The sequence below is a fragment of the Mirounga leonina genome, unplaced genomic scaffold, assembly GCF_011800145.1.
Source record: "Mirounga leonina isolate KUSES-001 unplaced genomic scaffold, KU_Mleo_1.0 Mir_104, whole genome shotgun sequence".
Classification (NCBI taxonomy): Eukaryota; Metazoa; Chordata; class Mammalia; order Carnivora; family Phocidae; genus Mirounga; species Mirounga leonina.
The window spans coordinates 22,807,945-22,829,511 of NW_023270231.1; the positions used below are offsets into that span (position 1 = coordinate 22,807,945).

Consider the following 21,567-nt stretch of genomic DNA (forward strand, 5'->3'; position numbering starts at 1 on the left):
ATGTAAATACCTAGTTGACCAACACCATGTTTTGAAAAGAACATCCTTCTCCAATATTTTGCTAGTACAACTATTGCATAAATCAAGTATCTGCATATAATGGGTGTTTCTGGCTTTTCTATTCTGTTTCACTGGTCTATTTGTCTCTATACCAATGCCATACTGCCTTAATTACCATCATTTTAATAATAACAATAGTCAATATGACCGATTTTCCAAATTTGTTCTTCTTTGTTGATATTATTTTTAGGATCAGCGTGTCATATTTTTTTCAAAAACTTGTTGGGATTGGTTAATGTATTTTTTTGAATTTATAGATAAATTTGAGGATAATGACATCTTTATCATAATAAGGATTCCAACTTATGAATAAGAAATAACTTCCATTTATTTAGTTATTTGTAAAATTTTCTCAGTGAAGTTTGAATGTTTCTTTCATAGGGGACTGTGCATCTTTTGTTAGGTTTATTTCCATGTATTTGGTATTTTTTTAAGCCTTGTCAATTAAAAAAAAATTTTTTTTTAAAGATTTTTATTTATTTATTTGACAGAGACAGACACAGTGAGAGAGGGAACATAAGCAGTGGGAGTGAGAAAGGGAGAAGCAGGCTTCCTGTGGAGCATGGAGCCTGATGTGGGGCTCGATCCCAGGACCCTGGGATCATGACCTGAGCTGAGGGCAGACGCTCAATGACTGAGCCACCCAGGCGCCCCAATTTTTAAAAATTTTTATTTATTTATTTATTCATGAGAGAGAAAGAGGCAGAGGGAGAAGTAGGCTCCCTGTGGACTCGATTCCAGGATCCTGGGATCATGACCTGAGCCAAAGGCAGATGCCCAACCAACTGAGCCACCCAGGCGCCCTGTATATGGTATTTTTATACTATTATATGTTTTACACATATATTTTTTAATAGATTTTTTTCTAGCTGTTTCCAGAAGAGAGAAATACAACTGAATTTTATACATTGATTTTACATGCAATTATATTGCTAAATTCTCTTATCGATTCTGAACATGTTTATCTCAATCCTGATTTAAAAAGAACACTCTTAACATTTCATGATTAAGTATAGTTAATGTCCTCAAACCTTATCTGGCAATTTAATTCTAATTTGTGGTTTTTTAAAATTCCACTAGACTTCATTACTAATTTAAGTAGTTAATGTTCTTTTATATTTTATTTACTGTTAATCACTTTCCTTGTTTTCCCTTCCTTTTTGTTTCTTAGACGTTGTCTTTTGTCAGATATACAACTTCTAAAATTTTCCTTTATGAGAATTTTTTGTTGAGAACATCTGATTCTGTTAGTGTGAATATATTTTTATTTTATTCTTATTCTTGAAGGAAATTTAAAACTGAATATGGAATTATCTTTGGTCTGTTATCACTTTTATTCCATTTTTTCCCCTTTAGCGGATTGATGACATTCCACTCATTGCTTCCATTATTGCTGTTGAGAAGTTAGGTGAAATTTTGATGCTATTTCTTTAATATTAATTTGTGTCCTCCCACCTTGAGTGCTTTCAAAAATTTCTTATTGTCTTGCATTTCCTGCAATTTTACTATGATGTGTCAGAATGTAATTTTAAAAAATTATTCTGCTTGGATCTCTCAACCCTTTTAAATCTGTGGCCTGTGTCATGATTCCTGAAAAGTTATCAGATACTGTTTTTTCAGAAATTACCTTGACAACTCATTTTCTCTCCTTCTGAGAGTCTTGACTAAATATGTATTAGATCATCTCATTGTATATTGGCCTTTCACTCTTTCGTCTCAATTTTCCTTTTTTTGGTCTCTTTTTACTATACTTTGAATAATTTATTCTGGTATTTGACGTTTTCCATGTGTACTTCTCTTGTTACCAAATTTCCCATTGAGTTTTAAAATCTGCCTGAGGTGTAAATCTGCACTGAGACTGATCTCAGCAACGCGCGCGCGCGCACACACACACACACACACACACACGTGCGCGCACATACTTTTTTCTTTCTCTTTATTTTTCTGCTGAGCACTAAGGCAGCCTTCTCTACAGCTCCCTGGGGTCGGGGAGAGGGACTAGTTCCTACTGCTTTTACCTTAGGCGTTTAATCAGACAATGTGGAGGGAGTCCGGGTTTCCTGCACCTTGAAAATCCTGGCTTTTGCTTACTGCATGGTCACTTAGAAAACATACTTGGTCTTGTCTCCATGGCCCCTTGTACCAAGGGAAACCAGATTCTATTTCTGGCACCAGCTGTTTCAGATGAAGCAGAGACCTTCCTGAATGAAGGAACATAACCTTTGTTTTCCTTCTTAGGTGTCACGTGAATTGTCATATACCTCATACTGTATTTGCTTCACTTATTCTTCCTTAGAAACATGCGTTTTTGCAGGCCTAGTGTGGATTCTGTTAGAGACACAGTTAGGGCTCCCTGTAAATCCTTCAAATGAGGTACTGAAGTCCATTCTGGACCAAAGAGAAAATCACACAATCTTACAATGGATTACTGGGTCAAAGTGTACTATTTTGTCGTGATTTTCTTTTATAATTAAGATTATTTTATTGTGTATAGTCTGTTTTGCTTTTTCTACTTCATCTCAGAGATGGAGAAGACCAGAGGATTTTGAAGACTTATATCAAATACATACATTTATTTTAGCTTACTGGAAAGAATAAAAGGGAATGCAAGTCTTACATTAGGAAGATTTAGTCAAGTGTTACATTATTTTACATCTTTCTCACAGAAGCTGCTTATTTTTTATATCTGGGAGGCTGTAGTCTTCAAAGTTTCCTAAAATGTTAATAAACCTGAAATTTTTCCTTTTTATTTATATTTTTGACACTTTTATAGTTAGTAAAATGTGCTCTGCAAATACATGCTCTAAATATTTTTAAATGCTCTATATGTACATATCTATATAATGTTACTGATTTTGATAAGCATACATGTATAATACAATATAGCTTTGTAGTATGGGCTGTAAATATGTTCTGTCAGGAGCAAGAAGAAACTTTTCTAGACTTACATTTATATTCTGATCATTTGTTTATTTTATCTATAGTGTGTTTTTCATTTATCTGAATTATTATAAGCCTTTAAGTGAAATTCTAAATGGTTAAGACCTTGTAATCAGGTCTGTTAATTTTAGCCTGAGACATCTATATTGTAGCATTTAGGGATGGCTACAGATGATTTAGCCAAAAATATGGTGACTTAGGAAATGGATGGCCATAAGAGCATGAATACATACAATTAAATGTAGCTTCTTTTAAGAATGTATTACCCCAAATGAGAGATCAGTAGCTACTGATGAAAATATCTGTACAAAGTATGTAAAGTCTTGCAAAATCATAGAAACTACAGTCCTCTTATACTTGGGCTTATGCCACTGTCTTAGCCCAAGTCTCTAGAAGGCAGAATATAAGCAGAAGATTAAAATTCTAATACTTTGTTTGGGGTATGCAAGGTCAATGCGCTAAAGATGAAAAAAAAAAAAAAGGAAAATGAGGTGGGAAACCTTGATGCATTATTACCTGGAGCACTAAATCACAACTTGCCACAATGAAATACAGCAGACATGTCCATACTTGGCATAATGGGACTTATTAAGACAGGTTTCAAAAAGAAGCCACATCTCACAGTAGTCCATGGAATGGAGAAATGAGGAGAGTTATTCATCTGATCTGTAGCTTTTTGTCTAGCATTTTCCTTGGTCAAGATTCATTCCATAGGTGCTAACTCATCCATACTTCCAGTTTGTGTCATCCAGCACGTGGCTACTCCAAATGTAGAGGAGGAGGGGCAGCTCACTGTTTTGGGCCATGAAAATCATGCAGATAGGAGTCAAGTCAATCTGAGACTCTATACAATATTTATGGCCAATACAGGTACTAATCATGGAGACCTTATAGCTTTGCATTTTGTGGAATGTTTTCAGGTATCAGATTTTTCTTATCCCTAAACTCAACTCAGTATCAGTAATTCACTAGTGAAACTACTCTTTTTTTTTTAAAGATTTAAAAAATCTTTAAAACAAGTGGAGGGAGGGGCAGAGGGAGAGGGAGAGAGAATCTGAAGCAGACTCTGTGCTGAGCGTGGAGCCCCATGCAGGACTTGATTACATGACCCTGAGATCACAACGTAGCCGAAACCAAGAGTTGGTCACTTAACCAACTGAGCCACCCAGGCACCCTGTGAAACTACCCTCAAAGGTTTCCACTGACTTTCTAAACATTAACTCTAATGATCTCTTTGTCCTTAGTTTTGATATCCCTGCAGATGTGTATTTTTGGTCATGCTCCTTATCTTCATTCTGTTCTTTGGTATCTCAGTCTAGAATTGCTTGTTTGCATGGAATAGGCACATGTTCAAATTAACTCAAGCAAAAGGAAAATGTAATGGAAGGATACAGGGTTGTCTTGTGGAACCTGAGAGCAGAAGGCATAGCCAGGCCTCATTCATTCATTCAGTACTCATTATGTTCTCTAACTGATACTGGAGATAAAATGGTCAACTTTGACAGATGTAGTCCACATCTACACTAGACTATAAACATGAAAAGGGTAGGGGCTCTGGTTACACATTTGTAAAGTATCCAACATATTGATTGGGTGCTACAATGATGAGCAAGTAGCTTTCTGCTTTGGGATGCTTTGTTGTCTTGAATGACCTCTCAGCAAAAGCCACCTCTTGGCTTTATATGACCATTCAGCTCTCACATCAGCTAATTAAAATATCAGCTGATTATTCAAAATCCCCAGAGACAGGATTAGATTGCTAGCTTGATTCAGATGTCTTTTGTGACCCAATCAGCTACAGTTAAGGAGGTGGGGTCATATAGTACTAGTATAGAAGTTGGACCCATTGGTTCAATAGGGACTATGAGTAATGAACAATTCTCAGAGAAGGAATTTACACCCCAAATTATACATATATTTGAAATCCATTGTAGTGCTTCCCTGAATCTCTATTATTTTATTGTTTCTTCTTTCTCTCTTGCCTCTAACTGTGGGATCTGTCCAAAGATCTCCCTTGACCATTTTTTTTCTCCATACTCTTCCTCTTGAAATTTTGTGGCTGTGAGTATCACTGATAGTAAATGAATCTGAAATCTTTACTTCCATATCCTATCCACTTCCTAATACCTGCCTCACAAGTCTGTTTGGATTATAGACCTCTCCACTTGGATGCCTCACAGGTAAATGATAGCCATTTGTCCAGAACAGCACAGATCATCTGCCCACATTCCTCCATCTTATTTGATGTCCGTTCTCTACTACTAATTGTGTAGGCTCAAAACCTCGAGATTATCTTTGTCTACCCTCACAAATCTTCTCATATCCTATTAGTCATCAAGCCCTATTGATGTAGCTTCCACCTAATCTCTCATACTCATTTACTCTTCCTTATTTGTACTGCCCAAACTGCAGTTCAGATGTTTATTATTTCTTACCTAAATTGCTGAAATAATTGCCCAGTGGTTTACCAACAGTCATTCCTCATTTAAACCCATTCAACAGATGACTTTCAGTTTAATCATCCTAAAGTACAGTATAATCTCTTAACTCTTCTGCACAATAGTTCCCTCTTACTTATTAAATAAAACTCAAATGTCTGTGCATAATATAGAATTAGCACCCACTGCAACTAAGAATATCTAAAATAGCAATGCCACTTAAATAAAGTAAAAGTTTTTCTCTGAATGTAATCAGTCCAGAGCTGGTATGGTGATCTGGGACCTAGGTTTCATCTAACTAGCTGCTCTGCTGCACGTGGCTCACACGTAAGGCCATCTCATGGTTTATTATGGCACTGAAGCTCCAGCTATCACAGTCGTGCTTCATGCAGCAGAATAGAGGAATGGCAGAAAGGCTTGTGCCCTTTTTTAAGTAAACGTCCCAGAATTACTAGCTGAATTTTGCTTACATTTACTGGCTGAAACATAGACATACAGGCACACCTAACTGCAAGAAAGAGTCTTTTCATAAGAAAAGGAGGAGAATAGGCACTGATGTAGGCAGCTATAAATCTTTGCCATGGACCACCATTCAATGCCATTTATGTTTGTTCTCAACCCAGAATTTCCGTCTTCATTTCCTATCATGATTTTAAGCATTCCGTCTGTCTATGCTGGGTTAAAATTCTTATTTTTTCTCTTTGGTCCTATTTGTATTAGTTAGGGTAAATTTGAAACAACTATAGAAAGAGCCCTCTAATTTCAGTGGCTTATATAAGATAGAAATGTATTTATCTGACATAAGAAGTCAGTGGGTCTAGGCTGACAGGACAGCTCTGCTTTTGGGGTCAGTGAGAAACTCAGGACCTTCTTTATCTTATAGGATTTTGTACTCATCTGCCTAATCAAAGCTGATTCAGCACTATATTAGTGTTCCAGTCCACAGGAAGGAGAAAAAAGCATCATTCTAGAGAAGATGGTATGTCTTTAAGTTAAAGGTGACCTGAAATTTGCATATATTACATTTGCTCATATCCCACTAGCTTAGCCATGTGCCCGTATTTAGCAGCCAGAAAGACTGGGAAATATAGAGTAGCTATGTGATCATGTGCCAAAGAAAAGGCAGAGAAAGAATTTTGGAAGGACAGCTGCTATTCTGTCATATTCCAGTTCCTTGCTATTCCTATTATAGCTCAAGTGCCATTTCTGCAAAGAAGCTTTTTCTGAATCTTTAACCCCAAACAGTAATGCTTATAACTAACAGTTATCCAGCACTTGATATGTACTGGGAGCCAGACTCATTTGATACTTTTCAGAATTCTACAAGATTTTGTCCTCATTTCCACATATGAAAAATGACAGTTCACACAGATTAAGTGATTAAGCAAAGATTATATGACTAGGAAACATTGGAATCATGATTTCTACTTCCAAACTCCTACAGGATTTCATTTTTTTTTTTTTTAGTACATCTTTTTATTGCATCTCACTTCCCTCCAGATTGGGAATTTTCAGAGGCTGAGTCTGATTTCTCCTCTAGTCCTCATTGTATATAGCAAAATATCTTGTGCGTAAGAGACTTCTCTTAAATATTTACTGAACGAATGCGTTGTCAGCTAAAAAGAGAAAAAGTTCTGATAAATAGTTTAGGTAGGGTATTAATACAAAGTATATTTTCGTTATATGTAAAATTAGAATGATGTTCTTTATTTACTACCTGTTCCACAGGACTGCACTTATTATATACTTGCAATACATTACATTTATTTATTTATTTATTTTTAAAAAGATTTTATTTATTTTTTTGACAGAGAGAGACACAGCAAGAGAGGGAACACAAGCAGGGGAGTGGGAGAGGGAGAGAGAGAAGCAGGCTTCCCGCTGAGCAGGACACTGGGATCATGACCTGATCTGAAGGCAGACGCTTAACAACTGAGCCACCCAGGCGCCCCACATTACATTTGTTTTTGAAGAAAGTAGAATGTGTGAAGAAATAAATTGAGGTTGTTACACAAATTATCATATAATGATACACAAAAAACTCCTAAGAAGCAAAAAAGATGCTTTAAAGAGTACATACAGGCATTTGAAAAGAAAATTTATTTGTGATAGGCTAGACATGGTTCAAATAGCTATATTTATTTCCCACTAAATATTTACTGACATGAGCTATGGGACACCAGTTAAGGGACTCAATATCTATAAGAAGGCTCAAAGGCATTCACTTTCCATGTTTTCAAGGATTCATTACTTTCTTGTAATTCCCAAAGCACTCTGTACAAATGGGAAGATTAAAGCTATTTTGAACTCTTCATGAGGATCAAAGATACGTCATCCCAGATTTCTATTGACAAAGAGTTTTCAGCCAACCTACATGTATCTGTCTAAGCAGATGTCTCCAAGGGCAAGAGTGAGATAGAGAACATGAAATCAAGAATGATGTTAACTCGGGCGCCTGGATGGCTCAGTTGGTTAAGCGACTGCCTTTGGCTCAGGTCATGATCCTGGAGTCCCGGGATCGAGTCCCGCATCGGGCTCCCTGCTCAGCAGGGGGTCTGCTTCTCCCTCTGCCCTCTTCCCTCTCGTGCTCTCTGTCTCTCATTCTCTCTCTCTCAAATAAATAAATAAAATCTTTAAAAAAAAAATGATGTTAACTCATTTCAAAATGCCCAGTTCTAGCAGAGTTTGTGCGTGCTAACACCTCAACTATTCCTCTATTTTACTATAAGCACCATGAGGGCAGGGCTTTTTATTTCATCCTTGTATCCCCACTTCCAAGTCTAATAGGAGATGGTCAGTACCTCTGCTTATTCTGTGATCATTAGGCACTGTCATTGCTTTTACATACATCTATCTCCTCAATAGGACTGTGACTTATGCAGGGGCAAAATCTGATTTTTATTCATGTATTTTTTTCCCTGGATCCCACAAAGCAACTAATTCAGTAAATTCTGAATATAATAAGTTGTTACAAAAATTTGTTTTATTTTTCCAGACCACTCCTTCTAATAGCATGACTCCCAAAAGTTATTAGACCACACAAATAAACAACTCATTGATTCTACTACCTATTCACTGTTCATCTGATGTCACTTTTGATCCAATGCCCTTCTTAAATCCTGTGGTATATCGTTATAATCACTCTACTCATTCTCTTGCATACACCCTCAGCTTATTTTTCCCACTTCTCTTTGAAATGCTTGTCTACTCGCTCTGCACTTTCCCCAGGGGTTCCTTTCCATTTGCAAGACTTTAAATACCACATGTGTCTTTAATGACTCAATAGTGACTCCAAAATTGATGTATCTAGCCTGAACTTTTCCCCCCTGAAATTCAAATTCATATATCTGACTGCCTATTCTATGTCTCCACTAGGATGGCTATGGTTGTCTCAAACATAATATATCCAACATTGAACTTATTCTCTAACCTCACCCCAAATCTGCTTCTCCACCAATCTTCCCCTTTTCAGAAAATTACAGTTCCATCCTTCCACTTACTCAGTTCAATCATGACTCTTTTTTTTTTTCTCTCATGCCTGATTTCTAATTCTTTGGGCAGTCTTATTGGAGCTAATGTCAAAAAATACCCATTATCTAAACTCTTCTTTTTACTGACATTGCTATCATCTTGATCTAAGCCACTATTCCATCTCACCTAAGTATACATGTGCCTCCTCCCTTGCTACCTCCCACCTTTTCACACTCCAACTCTCAATAGACATTGGAATGATCCTATTAAAACTTAAGTTAAATCATGCCATTCTTCTTATCAAAACCCTGCAATAACTTCTCATCTCATCCAGAGTTAATCTGGCTACTTGTCACCTCTCTGACCTTACCACATACATCTTTCCTCCCTTGCTCATTTTATTTCAGCCACAGTTGGACTGATTTCACTTGCATGGAAGGAATAAAAATTTAGCTTAAATTGAATCAATACTGATATATGTGAGGAGATAAATCAGTCTTCAACATAATTGGAGCTGTGCTGGGTTTTACCTATGAAGGAGGCATATACCAACAAGACTTCTGGCAACCACTCCAGAAACTTTTCTTACAGAGGCTACAGAATTCTTTTACATCATGAGAATAATGTTTCTTAATCCAAGAGTATGATTAGATCAATCTAGGAGTCCTGTACACATATATATTTTTTTATTTTACTGATTTCTCTGTATGTGTATGAAACATTTTTATTAAGGTAAAGTACTTTTTCAAAAGAAAATAGTTACACTTAGCCCCTAGATATTGATTAATTAAAATTTGGGAACTGTTAGCTATAATTATTGATTTGTTTTTGGTTTAGTCCATCATTTTCAATCACAAAAGAATTCATCTTGAGATTCAACCAAACAAAAAATCCAAAAGAGAAGAAAGAATTGTTGGACCTAGCTAGAAAAAACATTCTAAGATGTAAGGTAATAGTACACTATTTGATTATTTAATATATGGACTTTCTGTTCTAGTCGGTGGGTGGTTACATGTTCTAAAATATCGAAAGTAAAAATAAGAAATACCTTTTTAAAATCATTAAGTATCATTAAAGATACTAACGCAAAGTAAAATTAAAGCTTACAACCAAATAATTCAATGTCAAATGGCTTTTTTAGGTGAAGATTCTCCATAAATTACTGAAGAATATAACTGTTGACACTAGTCCAAGAGTTCACCACAAAATATGAAAGGCTGGCAAATAAATTCTTGATTATAATAATTCCACTTTTTCCTAAAAAAAAAAAAGGTTGACTGAGATATCATGTGTCCCAAAGAAGAAAGGAAGCTTCCCTAAACCTTCACACGATACATGCACAGTATACTGTGTTCTTTCTCTGTAACAAACTATTCACCTAACAGTGAATAGTCTTTAAGAGTTTTTAAGAAAATGCAGTCTTTAAGAGTATGCCATTAATTTCTAAATTTTCAAAAACATATCAAAACAGACAGGAAGTGAAATAAATCCTTGTTTTGCTTTTCTTACATTAGATCCAGTTTATGTTAGGCAAAGAAATAATATACGTATTACCAAATATACATAATACCAATATACATATATATGGTACAAATATATACATGGTATATATGTATATACATATGGTACATATATACCATATTACCAATATACATAATATAAAAAAATTCATGAAATAACAGTTGCACAAACTGGAGCATAAATTAAGCCATCTTTTTTGTTGTGGTGGTTGTTATTTCCCAGTATTTCAGTTCACTGTTGCTCAGATATTTTAAAATTTTGAAAAAATTTGATTAGAAAAAGAATATTCTTCTGGTACGTATGCATGCTGAGAGGTGCTAGCAGGTACATTCATCAATGAGCTTCTGTCCAATTGGCTAACTGCTCCCTGGGGAAACCCCAGGAGTGGGCCCATTAAGGGAAGAGTGGCAGTCTTGGTATCTGTTTCATGTTCATTAATCTTAGTCCATTCACAGTGAAGTAGCCAGAATTTTCCGGCCAATTGGCATTAAGCTAATTTCTGTTGAATCACATTCAATATGCTTTTCCTTCTAGAATCAGAGATGCATTCTCTTGGTGGGGTAATGAGGTAGAAGTAAACCCTTGAAAGTAAGGAATGAGAATTATTTTTAGCAAATAACTAATGATATAACTCAGAATATAAACAAACATCCTTTATGTTTCAGCACTAATACAATTTACATAAAATAATAAAAAATAAAAATAATAAAAGCAAAAATTTTTAAAGTTTTATATAAACTGGCTATAGAGCATAGCCTCAAAAAATGACTTTCAGAATATAGTTAAGGGATAATCAAAATAAATAACCAAATAAATAAATTTGTAAGAAGCTATACCTTTTGATTTGCCTTTTTCATGCTTCCCCATAACAGAGAAAATTGGGTCTCAAAACCTTAGGCTCTGGGAAGCATGTACATCTTCCTACTGCATGGACGGAAGTAATATATCTCGCTCAGTGCAAAGGAGAAATCCAAGACGGTATGTACTCTTACTAAGCTCTTCTTAGTTACCCTGAGTGTTTTCTAGATTAGCAGAAAAGGCTTTAATATTTAGAAATTGTGCAGGAGTCAAGGAAAATTTGCCTTTCTCTATCGAAATATCTGGTAATGTTTTACTGTGAAAGCTCCTTTTGTAATTTTGAATTTATAAATTTGACTGCTCAACTTTTTAATTACAAAATTGTTTTAAAAACTTTTGTTCAGCACAGTCTTCATTGCTTTTCTCTAAAATCAGTAACTAATTAAAAAGTAATATAAAATGTCATTGAAGTGATTTTCAATTACAATAGGCAGTATACTTTGGAGAAACTTGTTTTGGCATTTTATAATTCTTCCTCATAAAACGTTAACCAAATGGTCCTTTGTTTTCCACTTATTTTAAACAGCCGTTTCACTCATTACCTTTTCATTTATCACTTCTCATTTATATGTCTCCTTCCAAACCATCCTCCAACCAATAAAAAAGAAAGAAAAAAACATTATTTTTAAGGAGGTAAAATTCCTTCTATCATTATCTGAATTTTATGTGTAGGCCTTTTAAAATGAGTTTTAGAATGTTAACCATATGAGGTCAGAGAGTATTTCCCCATGTAAATTGAGTTTTGTAGGGCTATCTGGGAGGTTTCAAGCAACAGGAAGAATAAGAACAATTCTGTATTTAACTTGCCTTTATGGCACTTTCATCACAGTGCTATCCACAGCCTGACCTCTATTAAATGTTTAAATGATATTGAAATAAACACCCCTGGCTTTGGTGGTTTTGGTGACAACAAATAGTTAACTGTAAGGTGTAGCATGTAGACAAAAGCATGATCAACAACCAGCAGTTACTTACTTTTCTTTGCCCATTAAACCTCTTTTGTTCAGGTATCCTGCAATCATGGGATTCAGAAGAGGACTGGCCCTTACAGCCTGGGGGCGGGGTAAGGGGCAGGGGTAGTAAGTCATGGGTGATCTAAAGTAATCATGGGATTTCCTTTTACTTGCCAGTGATTAGATTAGGAGTGGTCACAGGACCTCGTCCTAATCAGAGATTAGGTCTGAAAAATAGGTCTATTTGGAGTATTTTTATTGAATTGCTTTTGAAAAAGATAGGCCTAGGAAGAAAGCACCTCTTCCCTCCCTATACCTTTTGATTCCTCTCTAAATGGCTTGGTAAGAGAAAGATGCCTGGAGCTTGTGTGGTCATCACTGTCACCAGGTACATCAGAAGAACTAGAAAATGAAAGAAAAATGCATACAGAGGGCAGGTATATGAGCCAGCCCTACAGTTTTTCCATCTATGATCTTGTGAAATAATAAACATACTTATTTTGGAGACATTTCTTTGTATTTCCTGTTACACACAGCCAAAAGCTTTTTCATTCTTCAAGATATTGAACTCCAAATAAAAACCCTAAATAGGAATTCTTAGTACCAGCTCCACAACTGAAAACCCTCCACATCTGTGTCTTACGTATCTCTTGTCTGCTCCTCATTCTATAGTTCACCCTCCATGCAGCAGTGATCATACTAAAATCATTTCTAGTGACTTCTGATTATGCTTAAAAGAAGCCCTGACTTACAAGGCTCTGTATGATCTTATTCTTAGCTGTCTTCCCTACTTATTCATTATGCTCCAACCATACTGATCTCCTTTCTATTCCTTGCATGTGTTGGGGCTTTTCCTTCCTCAAGTCCCTGCATTTGCTGTTCTTTTCAGATATTTACATGGCAGCCCTTCAAAATCTTTGTAATAGCTTGAGGTGTAATTTTCTCTAGGGCCTTAGCTCTACATTCTTCCTCATTCATCTCCCCTGGGTCCTATTTCCTCTGCCTTGATTTTCTAGTTTCCCACTCTTCTCTTTATAGCACTTATCTTTAGCACTATCTTTTGTCATCCAGTTCTGCTCCATTTCCCCATCATTATTTTTATGGCCTGGTGATCTATTTTGTGTTGGGTGGAACAGCTGGAGCTCCTTGGGCATCTCTCTCTCTCTCTTCTATCTCTAGCTCTGTAGTCTCTCCAGCTTAGTGATTTCTGAGTAATTACACTTCTTAGATGGTAGCTAAGTGTTCCAAAGCTAGCTATCTTGAAAAAGAGGTCCAAGTGGCAGCTGTATGGCTATTTCTGAGCTAGCATTTTATTGGTTAAAGCAGTCACAAGACCTACTCAGGATCAAGGGGAATGGGTTGTGGACTTCACTTCTTGATGGGAGGGGTGTCAAAGAATTTGTAAATATTTAACATTTTACATTTTTAATATTTTAAAACCACAATCTGGTTTTGGTGATAACAAATAGTTAACTGTAAGGCTTAATTGTAGCATGTAGACAAAAGCATGATCTTCAAATTATGCAGTTTCTACCTTTTTAATATTTCAGAAGCTTTAAATATGCTTTATGCTTCCCTGGACCATGCTTCCTTTGATTATGATCATCTGCCTACCTTATTTTTTGTTGCGGAATCAGTTTTATATAGACTCTGTTGTGATGCATTCCAAAAGACATACTTATATTCAGTTGAAATAAAGCTGATAAAGGTATGTTTTTTTTAAAATATTCTAAATATGTTGTAATTGCTACACATACTACATGTAGTCACATGACAGCTGTTTTAGGATCTAAACAGGCCATTTGGTTTTATTATGGAATATTCTCTTGTTTAATAGTTTGTTTTAATCTTCTCTCTACATGTGGACAATACATTATTACTTGATATCCAAATGGAGGTAGTTTGAGAAAATATATTTCCACCAACTATGTAAGAAAATAATATTTAATTAAAATCAAGTTTAAATGTATGTCTGCATATGTGTAACTTTTCTTTCTATTTTAAGGATTTTTAAATGCCACTTTCCATTTAAAAATGCCAACAGATAACCTTAACTAGTTGCCCAATTTGAGAAAATGAGTTGTTCTCTCACTATTCTGTGTCATTTAGAGCCGTAAGATAGGAAACTATCTTCATGGGGTTCATGTTTTAGAAGGTCTTGGATGTCATATGGTTCTACTCCCTGTGATGGTTGCAGTTGCCTGTTGCAAAATTTATTATGAGTCCAAAAAATTTAGGTTAAGTAGTGGTTTATTGCAAAGAAAATAAAGAAAAGCAGAAGAAAAAAATATAACAATATATATTTTTAGGATATATGTATTTTAAGAATTACTTGCAAAAATTATTAAGTATTATTTGCAAGAATAATTTCTTATTCAGTTTTGACTGTGAACTGTTAGAAACCAAACATTGAAAATATTCATTAGTCAGCCAGGGCATTTTTGGAAGATAGTATATTTTAGTCCTTAGAAATCAAGCCTAGATCCTCTCCAACATGTTTGGGGGTAAAAGACTTACGGAGACCAGGAGAAATTCAGAGAGCACGTAATAGATGTAATGGAAATTGAACGTGCGAAGAACTGAGGCTTTGCATAGAAGAAGGATGGGAGAAGAGACGCAAGATGTTACCATGATGACTTTTTCCTGTTTCCCAAACTGTCCATTAAGGAGATATAAAAAGATTATAAAATTATTATAGAGATTTAAAAAGATATCTACATTTCTATATTAATGATAAAAGAATGAAAGGAGAAATATAAAGCAAGTCTGGTTTTCTCCCCTTTTCTTCTCATTCCCTTTAGTGACCATTTTCCATTCATGGCCATTTATATTTCTGCTACCAATAAATGACTCTAAAATAAAGTTTTAGCCATTGCACAAATTATTTATAATTTATATACACTATGTCATTTATTTATTTATTTTTAAAGATTTATTATTTTAAAGAGAGAGCACACGCACGAGCGGAGGGGAGGGGCAGAGGGAGAGGGAATGAGGGAATCTCAAGCAGACTCCCCACTGAACACGGAACCCTATGCGGGCCTCGATCCCACAACCCTGAGATCATGACCTGAACGGAAACCAAGAGTCAGATGCTTAACCAACTGAGCCACCCAGGCACCCCATCACTATGTCATTTATTTTTAAAAGGATTCCTATATCTTCTCATCTGAAAGTTTCGACAATTTGCCCAGGTTCATATAATAGCTGTGTACACTTAGAACTTAACTTGCACAATATCTTGCACAATGATCATAATTTAGATGTATTAGACATATTAACTTATTTAATCCTTATAACAATCCTAAAAGGTAAGTGCTATTATTGGCCATTATTTTACAGACTGTGGCATAGAGAGTCTAAGCGAATTATTCAAGGTCTCAGCAGAGAAGGTTTTGAAACCCAGTGGACTCTCAGCTATAATGCTATACATTTACCTTGGCTCTCAGATTTACTAATTTCAAAGTCTACTCCTTATTGTTCTAGATAATATAAATTAGCTAGTAGAAATAAGCATGCTCTATAAGTACCTTTGATTTCAGGCAAGAAGCCATTTCAGTTATCTTCCTTGACTTTGTAGAATTTTCATTATATATCTGACAGTCAGTTGGAAACCTCCCTTTTGATCTTTTCTTTTTGACGGTATGATATACTGAAACGTATTGCCAGGGAAGCATCACCCACCTTCATATGCACCATTTTTTGATAAAGTAGTATATAGCTCAGCATTAGGAAAAGCCAGAAATATTTGATTCCATAATATTATTTACTTTCACATTTTGTGTGCCTTCTTTCCTCGGTGTTTACCACTGAGTGTAGAATCCCATCTTAAGTATTAAAGTCTACCTAACTGAAGTGTAGAGAATAACATATAAGCAACGATAGTTTAATACATTTTCGATAGAAAATGTTCTTCAAGCTTCTATAAAAAAAACTTGGAGCACATAACAAACCATTAAAATATAACACATAATAAATATTATTCATCTTTTCTGTTTCACTATTAGATAACAGAGTCTGATAAATGAAGAGAAGTAGTCATGGAAAGAGAAGGAAAGAAGGGGAGTAAGGAATAAAGGAAGGAAAGATGGTAGAGTGAAGAAAGAGAAATTGACAAGGAGAGATTCAGTCTAGGAGGCAGAGCTCAAGCTGTCAAGCTACAGAAAGAATATGTACACAAATGAGACAAGGAAAGATGCACAGAGGGTCCCAGAATATTTTAGAGATACAGAAAGGCAGATTTTTAAATAAAAATTTAGACTTTCAGAATATTATAGATGAAAGCTTTTAAAACCATTTTTCCAAGCATAGTTATAACTAGGGATAGCCTCTGGGTCAGGTGAAACTCATGACCAAATTAGGGTATAATACAGTGATCATTCAAACTGATCTGTTTTTCATGTATTTTTCTATTTTGTACAATGTGAAATTTTTGAACATGAATTTTCCTTTCAGTATCCATCTCTAATTCCTTTCAAATTATTCCCCTTTGATTAATTTTCATTCATTGTCTATAACAAGGGGTATTTTTTATTTTAATATTCTCACTTAGGGGCGCCTGGGTGGCTCAGTCGTAAAGCGTCTGCCTTCGGCTCAGGTCATGATCCCGGGGTCTTGGGATCGAGCCCCGCATCGGGCTCCCTGCTCGGCAAGAAGCCTGCTTCTCCCTCTCCCATTCCCCCTGCTTGTGTTCCTGCTCTCGCTGTCAAATAAATAAAATCTTTAAAAAAAAAAAAAATATTCTCACTTAGAAAATTGCAGTATTCTTTTAAATGATCTGACAATTTCCACTTCCCATCTAACTTCAATCTCTTAGAGAAGCATAGTACTATATCAAAGTGATCTGTATGAAGAGATCCCTTGGATATCCTTCATAAATGTTTTCTTTTTATTTAAGTCTATAAATGGTGCATATTTATAATTTATAGATACATTTATAAATATTGGTGCTGCATTCTCAGAATTTATTTTACCAATAGAATTTTATGATAAAAATACTTGGAAATCACTGCTATAATAGAAAGTTCATGACTTTTGGTGCAACACAGTCTTGGGTTCAAAGTCCAGTCATGCCACTTATTTGTTAAATTGTCTTGGTTTAATCACTGAGACTTGGTAGAATCATCTTTTTTGTTTTATTATTGTTTTTTACATATGGATCTGACAGTACCCTGCATCATTGTTAAGAGGATTTGGACTACATGTATCTTGATAGTGATATTGTTTTATTTGTTTTTTTTTTCCATAATCTTATGCTTTAGCAATTTAAGAATTTGTGTTCCATTTATTTCTGTGGTTTGTGGGTTTTTTCTTATGTTCTGTGAAAACTTGCACATCATGTATTTTTGCAGATATTCCATTTTCTGTATTGTATGTAAAACAAACATGCTACACATGAAACTTCACAGAGGTAAGATAGTAGTGTTTATTTAGCAATGGCTTTTTTCATAAGGGAATTGGGATCTTAGTGTAGCATAGTATGCCCAGGCAAAATATTTCTCAAAACTATCTAAAGAAATGTTTTTTAAACTGTTTTGACTGAAACTTATAGAAAGAAATATCTTTGGCATTGCAATCCAGCACACACATAATGCACACTGATTTATTTCCCAAAACAAGGAACTGTGCAATGTACTATGATATTTTCTTTTCTCTTTTATTTTGTTTAAAAATCCCCTCTCAGTTGATTTCATGACTCACTTAAGGGCCATGACTTGCAACTTGAAAAGTACTATTCTATAGGACATGGAACAAAATAGCATTCAGTATTGGTCATTATATATAATGTAGAGATGATTTATAAGATTTTCGTGGCTGAACCAGTATTTCAACCTTGATATAAATGTTTTAAAGTTATTTCAAAAGCACATAAGCTCAAGTGAGTTTGAAATTGTTTCATCAAAAGCAAATGTAATAATAAAATGGTTTAGTTTCCTTATAGTTTCTAAACATCTATTGATGCAACACAAAAATATTTTTTTTCTTTTTCTTTTGACAGATTGGCTATTTGGTCTTCTTACGACTTTTTATATATTTCCTGCATGGTCACCTAGAAAGTTTTAAACAACATTTATTTAGGCTTCAACCATATTTATACGGTAGACTATCTTTATTTTCTGTACTTATAAATGTTTTATGTTATAGTTTGAGAAGCTCAGACTATCACTATAAAGAACATAAACTGTATTTTATTTTTCATGAAAAGTAATAGGTACAGTATTTCAGAACAAGGCTTCTGGGCCAGACTGCATGGGTTTTACTTTTAACTTTTCTACCTAACTAAGTGCATGATCTTGTTTGTGACTCAGTTTCCTCATCTGTAATAGTATCTACCTTTCTAGATTTCAAGAAAGTAATTTTATATTTTAGTAAGGTAATCCTAGTGACAATGTAGATACTGAACTAGAGTAAGAAGAGTGTGGATGCAGGGCATCAGTTAGCTATGACATTAGTTGGGCAGGAGATGTTAACCATTATGAACTTGTAAAATGGGAATGAGATAGAGTAGGATAGTTTTGAAAAATGTTTAGGAGGAAAAAGACACTAAATTTGGTGATCAATTGGATCTATGCTATATATAAGGGAAAATGAGGAATTCAGGAGGAACCTTAAATTTTATATGCTGACAAATACAGTCAAGATAATGTACTCTAAACTGAAAAAATTCTGGAGAACCATTGGACGTGTTGAAATTTGAAGGTCAATCAGGTATATATACACAGTGAGTAGTTAGAAATACAGATTTGGAACTAGGGAAATAAGCAAAGGCTGGGACTCACTTATTTCATAGATACTAACATAGGTGATTTGACAATCATCCATGTTAACATGGCTGAAATAACCTTGGGGTGGAAGGTGTTGGGGGGGGATTAATTCTAGGAAAAGGCTTGGAGAACATAAACATTTAGTAGATAATTGGAGTGCCATACATCAGTAAAGGGAAATAAGAGGGAGTAATGACATAGAAATCTAAAGAAGGGAGGCTCAAGAAGATCAACATCATCAAGAGCTGTAGAAGTATTAAATAATAGGAGGTCTGAAAGTTGATGGGATTCTGTAAGCAGAAAGTCATTGTTGATCTTGGGAGCATTCCTGTTGGAGAGGTGGAAGCAAAATTCAGATTGGAGGTAAACAAAGAGTAAAGTGAAAGCTTAAGCATAAGACAGGGACGGTGAACTATTACAAAAAGCTTAGCTATAAAGGGAAAGAGAAATACATCAATAGTTTGGATGAAAAAACAAGGTCAAAAAAGAGTTTCACTTCTTCCTTTCCAATTTGGATGCCTTTTATTTCTTTTTCTTGCTTAACTGGTATGGCTAGGACTTCCATTACTCTGTTGAATAAAGATGGTGAAAATGGGCATCCTTGTCTTGTTCCTGATCTTGGAGGAAAAGCTTTCAGCTTTTCACCCTTGAATAAATGTTAGCTGTGGACTTGTCATATGCAATCTTTATTATGTTGAGTTACATTCCCTCTATACCTGCATTGTTGAGAGTTCTTTTAATCATAAATGGATGTTGATTTTTGTCACATGCTTTTTCTGCATTTATTGAGATGATCATATTTTTAGCTTTCATTTTGTTAATGTGGTGTATCACATTGGCTGATTTGGGGATGTTAAACCATCCTTGTATCTCTGGAATTAATCCCACTTAATCATGGTGTATGATCCGTTTAATGTGTTCTTGAATTTGGTTTGCTAATATTTTGTTGGGGATTTTTGAATCTATGTTCATCAGGGATATTGGCCTGTAATTTTCTTTTCTTGTGGCATCCTTGTATGATTTTGGTAGGGTAGTGCTGGCCTAATAAAATGGGTTTAGAAGAGTTCCTTCCTCTTCTATATTTTGGAAGAGTTTAAGAAGGATTGGTATTCTCTTTGAATGCTTGGTAGAATTCATCAGTGAAGCTGTCTGCTTCTGGACTTCTGTTTGTTGGGAGGTTTTTGATTATTGATTCAGTCTCCTTACTAATAATCACTCTATTCATATTTTCTATTTCATCTTGATGCAGTTTTCGTAGGTTGTGTGTTCCTAATAATTTATCCATTTCTTCTAGGCTGTCTAATTTGTTGGTGTATAATTGTTCATAGTAGTCTCTTATGGTCTTTTGTATTTCTTTTTTTTAATCCTTTTTTTCTATTGTAACATCTCCCTTCATTTCTTTTTAAAAAAAAAGATTTTATTTATTTATCTGAGAGAGGGAGAGGGTGAGAGAGAGCAGAGTAGGGTGAGGGGCAAAAGAGAAGCAGGCTCTCCGCTGAGCATAGAGCCCAATGTGGGGCTCCATCCCGGGACTCTGGGATCATGACCTGAGCCGGAGGCAGACACACTTAACTTACTGAGCCACCCATGTGCCGCATCTCCCTTCATTTCTGATTTTACTTATATGAGTCCTCTTTTTTCTCTTGGTGAGTCTAGCTCAAGGCTTGTCAATTTTTCTTTTCAAAAAACTTCATTTTTTAGTTTTAAATAAACTTTTTAGTTTAATGGATTGAATAAAGAAAACAAGGTCAAAAGAGGAAAAGATTAGTATGTTGTAGGATAAGAGATAAAAAAGAGACTCAAGATACAAAAAAGGGAATATTTGGTGGAAAAAGTCATGGAGGAGAGAATAGGAGATAATAGAAGTGTTTTGGAGACTGACCAATGAATTGCACCACTACTACAAATTCTGACAGGGTATGAAACCAAGACAAGACTGAATAAGAATTTATGTCTATCATATCACTTGTTTTGATTTCTTCATACATTATAATCCTCTTTTTAACTCCTCACTGTGTTCAGCATAGTGACTCATTAAATAATTAGATGATAGTGGCAAATAAATTTTGAAAAATTATGTGAATAAGATCTCAAGATCTCACATTAGTTTGTTATTGTAGATCTATCCCAAGAAAACCAATAACTTTGTTTCATATAAGGATAAAATCCCCAATTTTGCCCTTCTGTCAAATACTGTTAAGTAGAGCCTTACTTATGCTATATCTCTGTCTTTAGCAACAGAATGATTTTTACCTGGGGCCATTAGCAACTGCCTCCTATATGTAGCCATATAGTAGAAGAGTAGTTATTGTTATTTTTTTCCACTGTCAATAGATTGAAACTCAAAAATTGTCTAAAAGTTTACAAAAAGAACAGCATAAAGATATTTCTGTAAATACCACATAGTGTTATGTTGAATGACATAATTGTTGTTATATTTAAAATATATTCTTTCAAAAATCAACAACAATAACATCTTGAAAAAGAATAAAACTGGAGAATGTAGGTTAACAGTGATGCTTTGTAGGATTACAGTTTCAAAGTATCCATTATGATATGATA

General features: G+C 34.9%; 1 protein-coding gene across 1 annotated transcript in view; it reads left to right on the forward strand.

The window, feature by feature from the left end:
• Nucleotides 1–21,567, forward strand: part of TMEM232 (transmembrane protein 232) — a 244,369-nt gene that overhangs the window by 32,312 nt on the left and 190,490 nt on the right. Inside the window, exons 3-6 of the mRNA XM_035012307.1 lie at nt 9,747–9,858; nt 11,303–11,408; nt 13,792–13,949; nt 18,240–18,339. Of these exons, the coding sequence (XP_034868198.1) occupies nt 9,747–9,858; nt 11,303–11,408; nt 13,792–13,949; nt 18,240–18,339 (476 nt within the window). The remainder of the gene's footprint in view (nt 1–9,746; nt 9,859–11,302; nt 11,409–13,791; nt 13,950–18,239; nt 18,340–21,567) is intronic.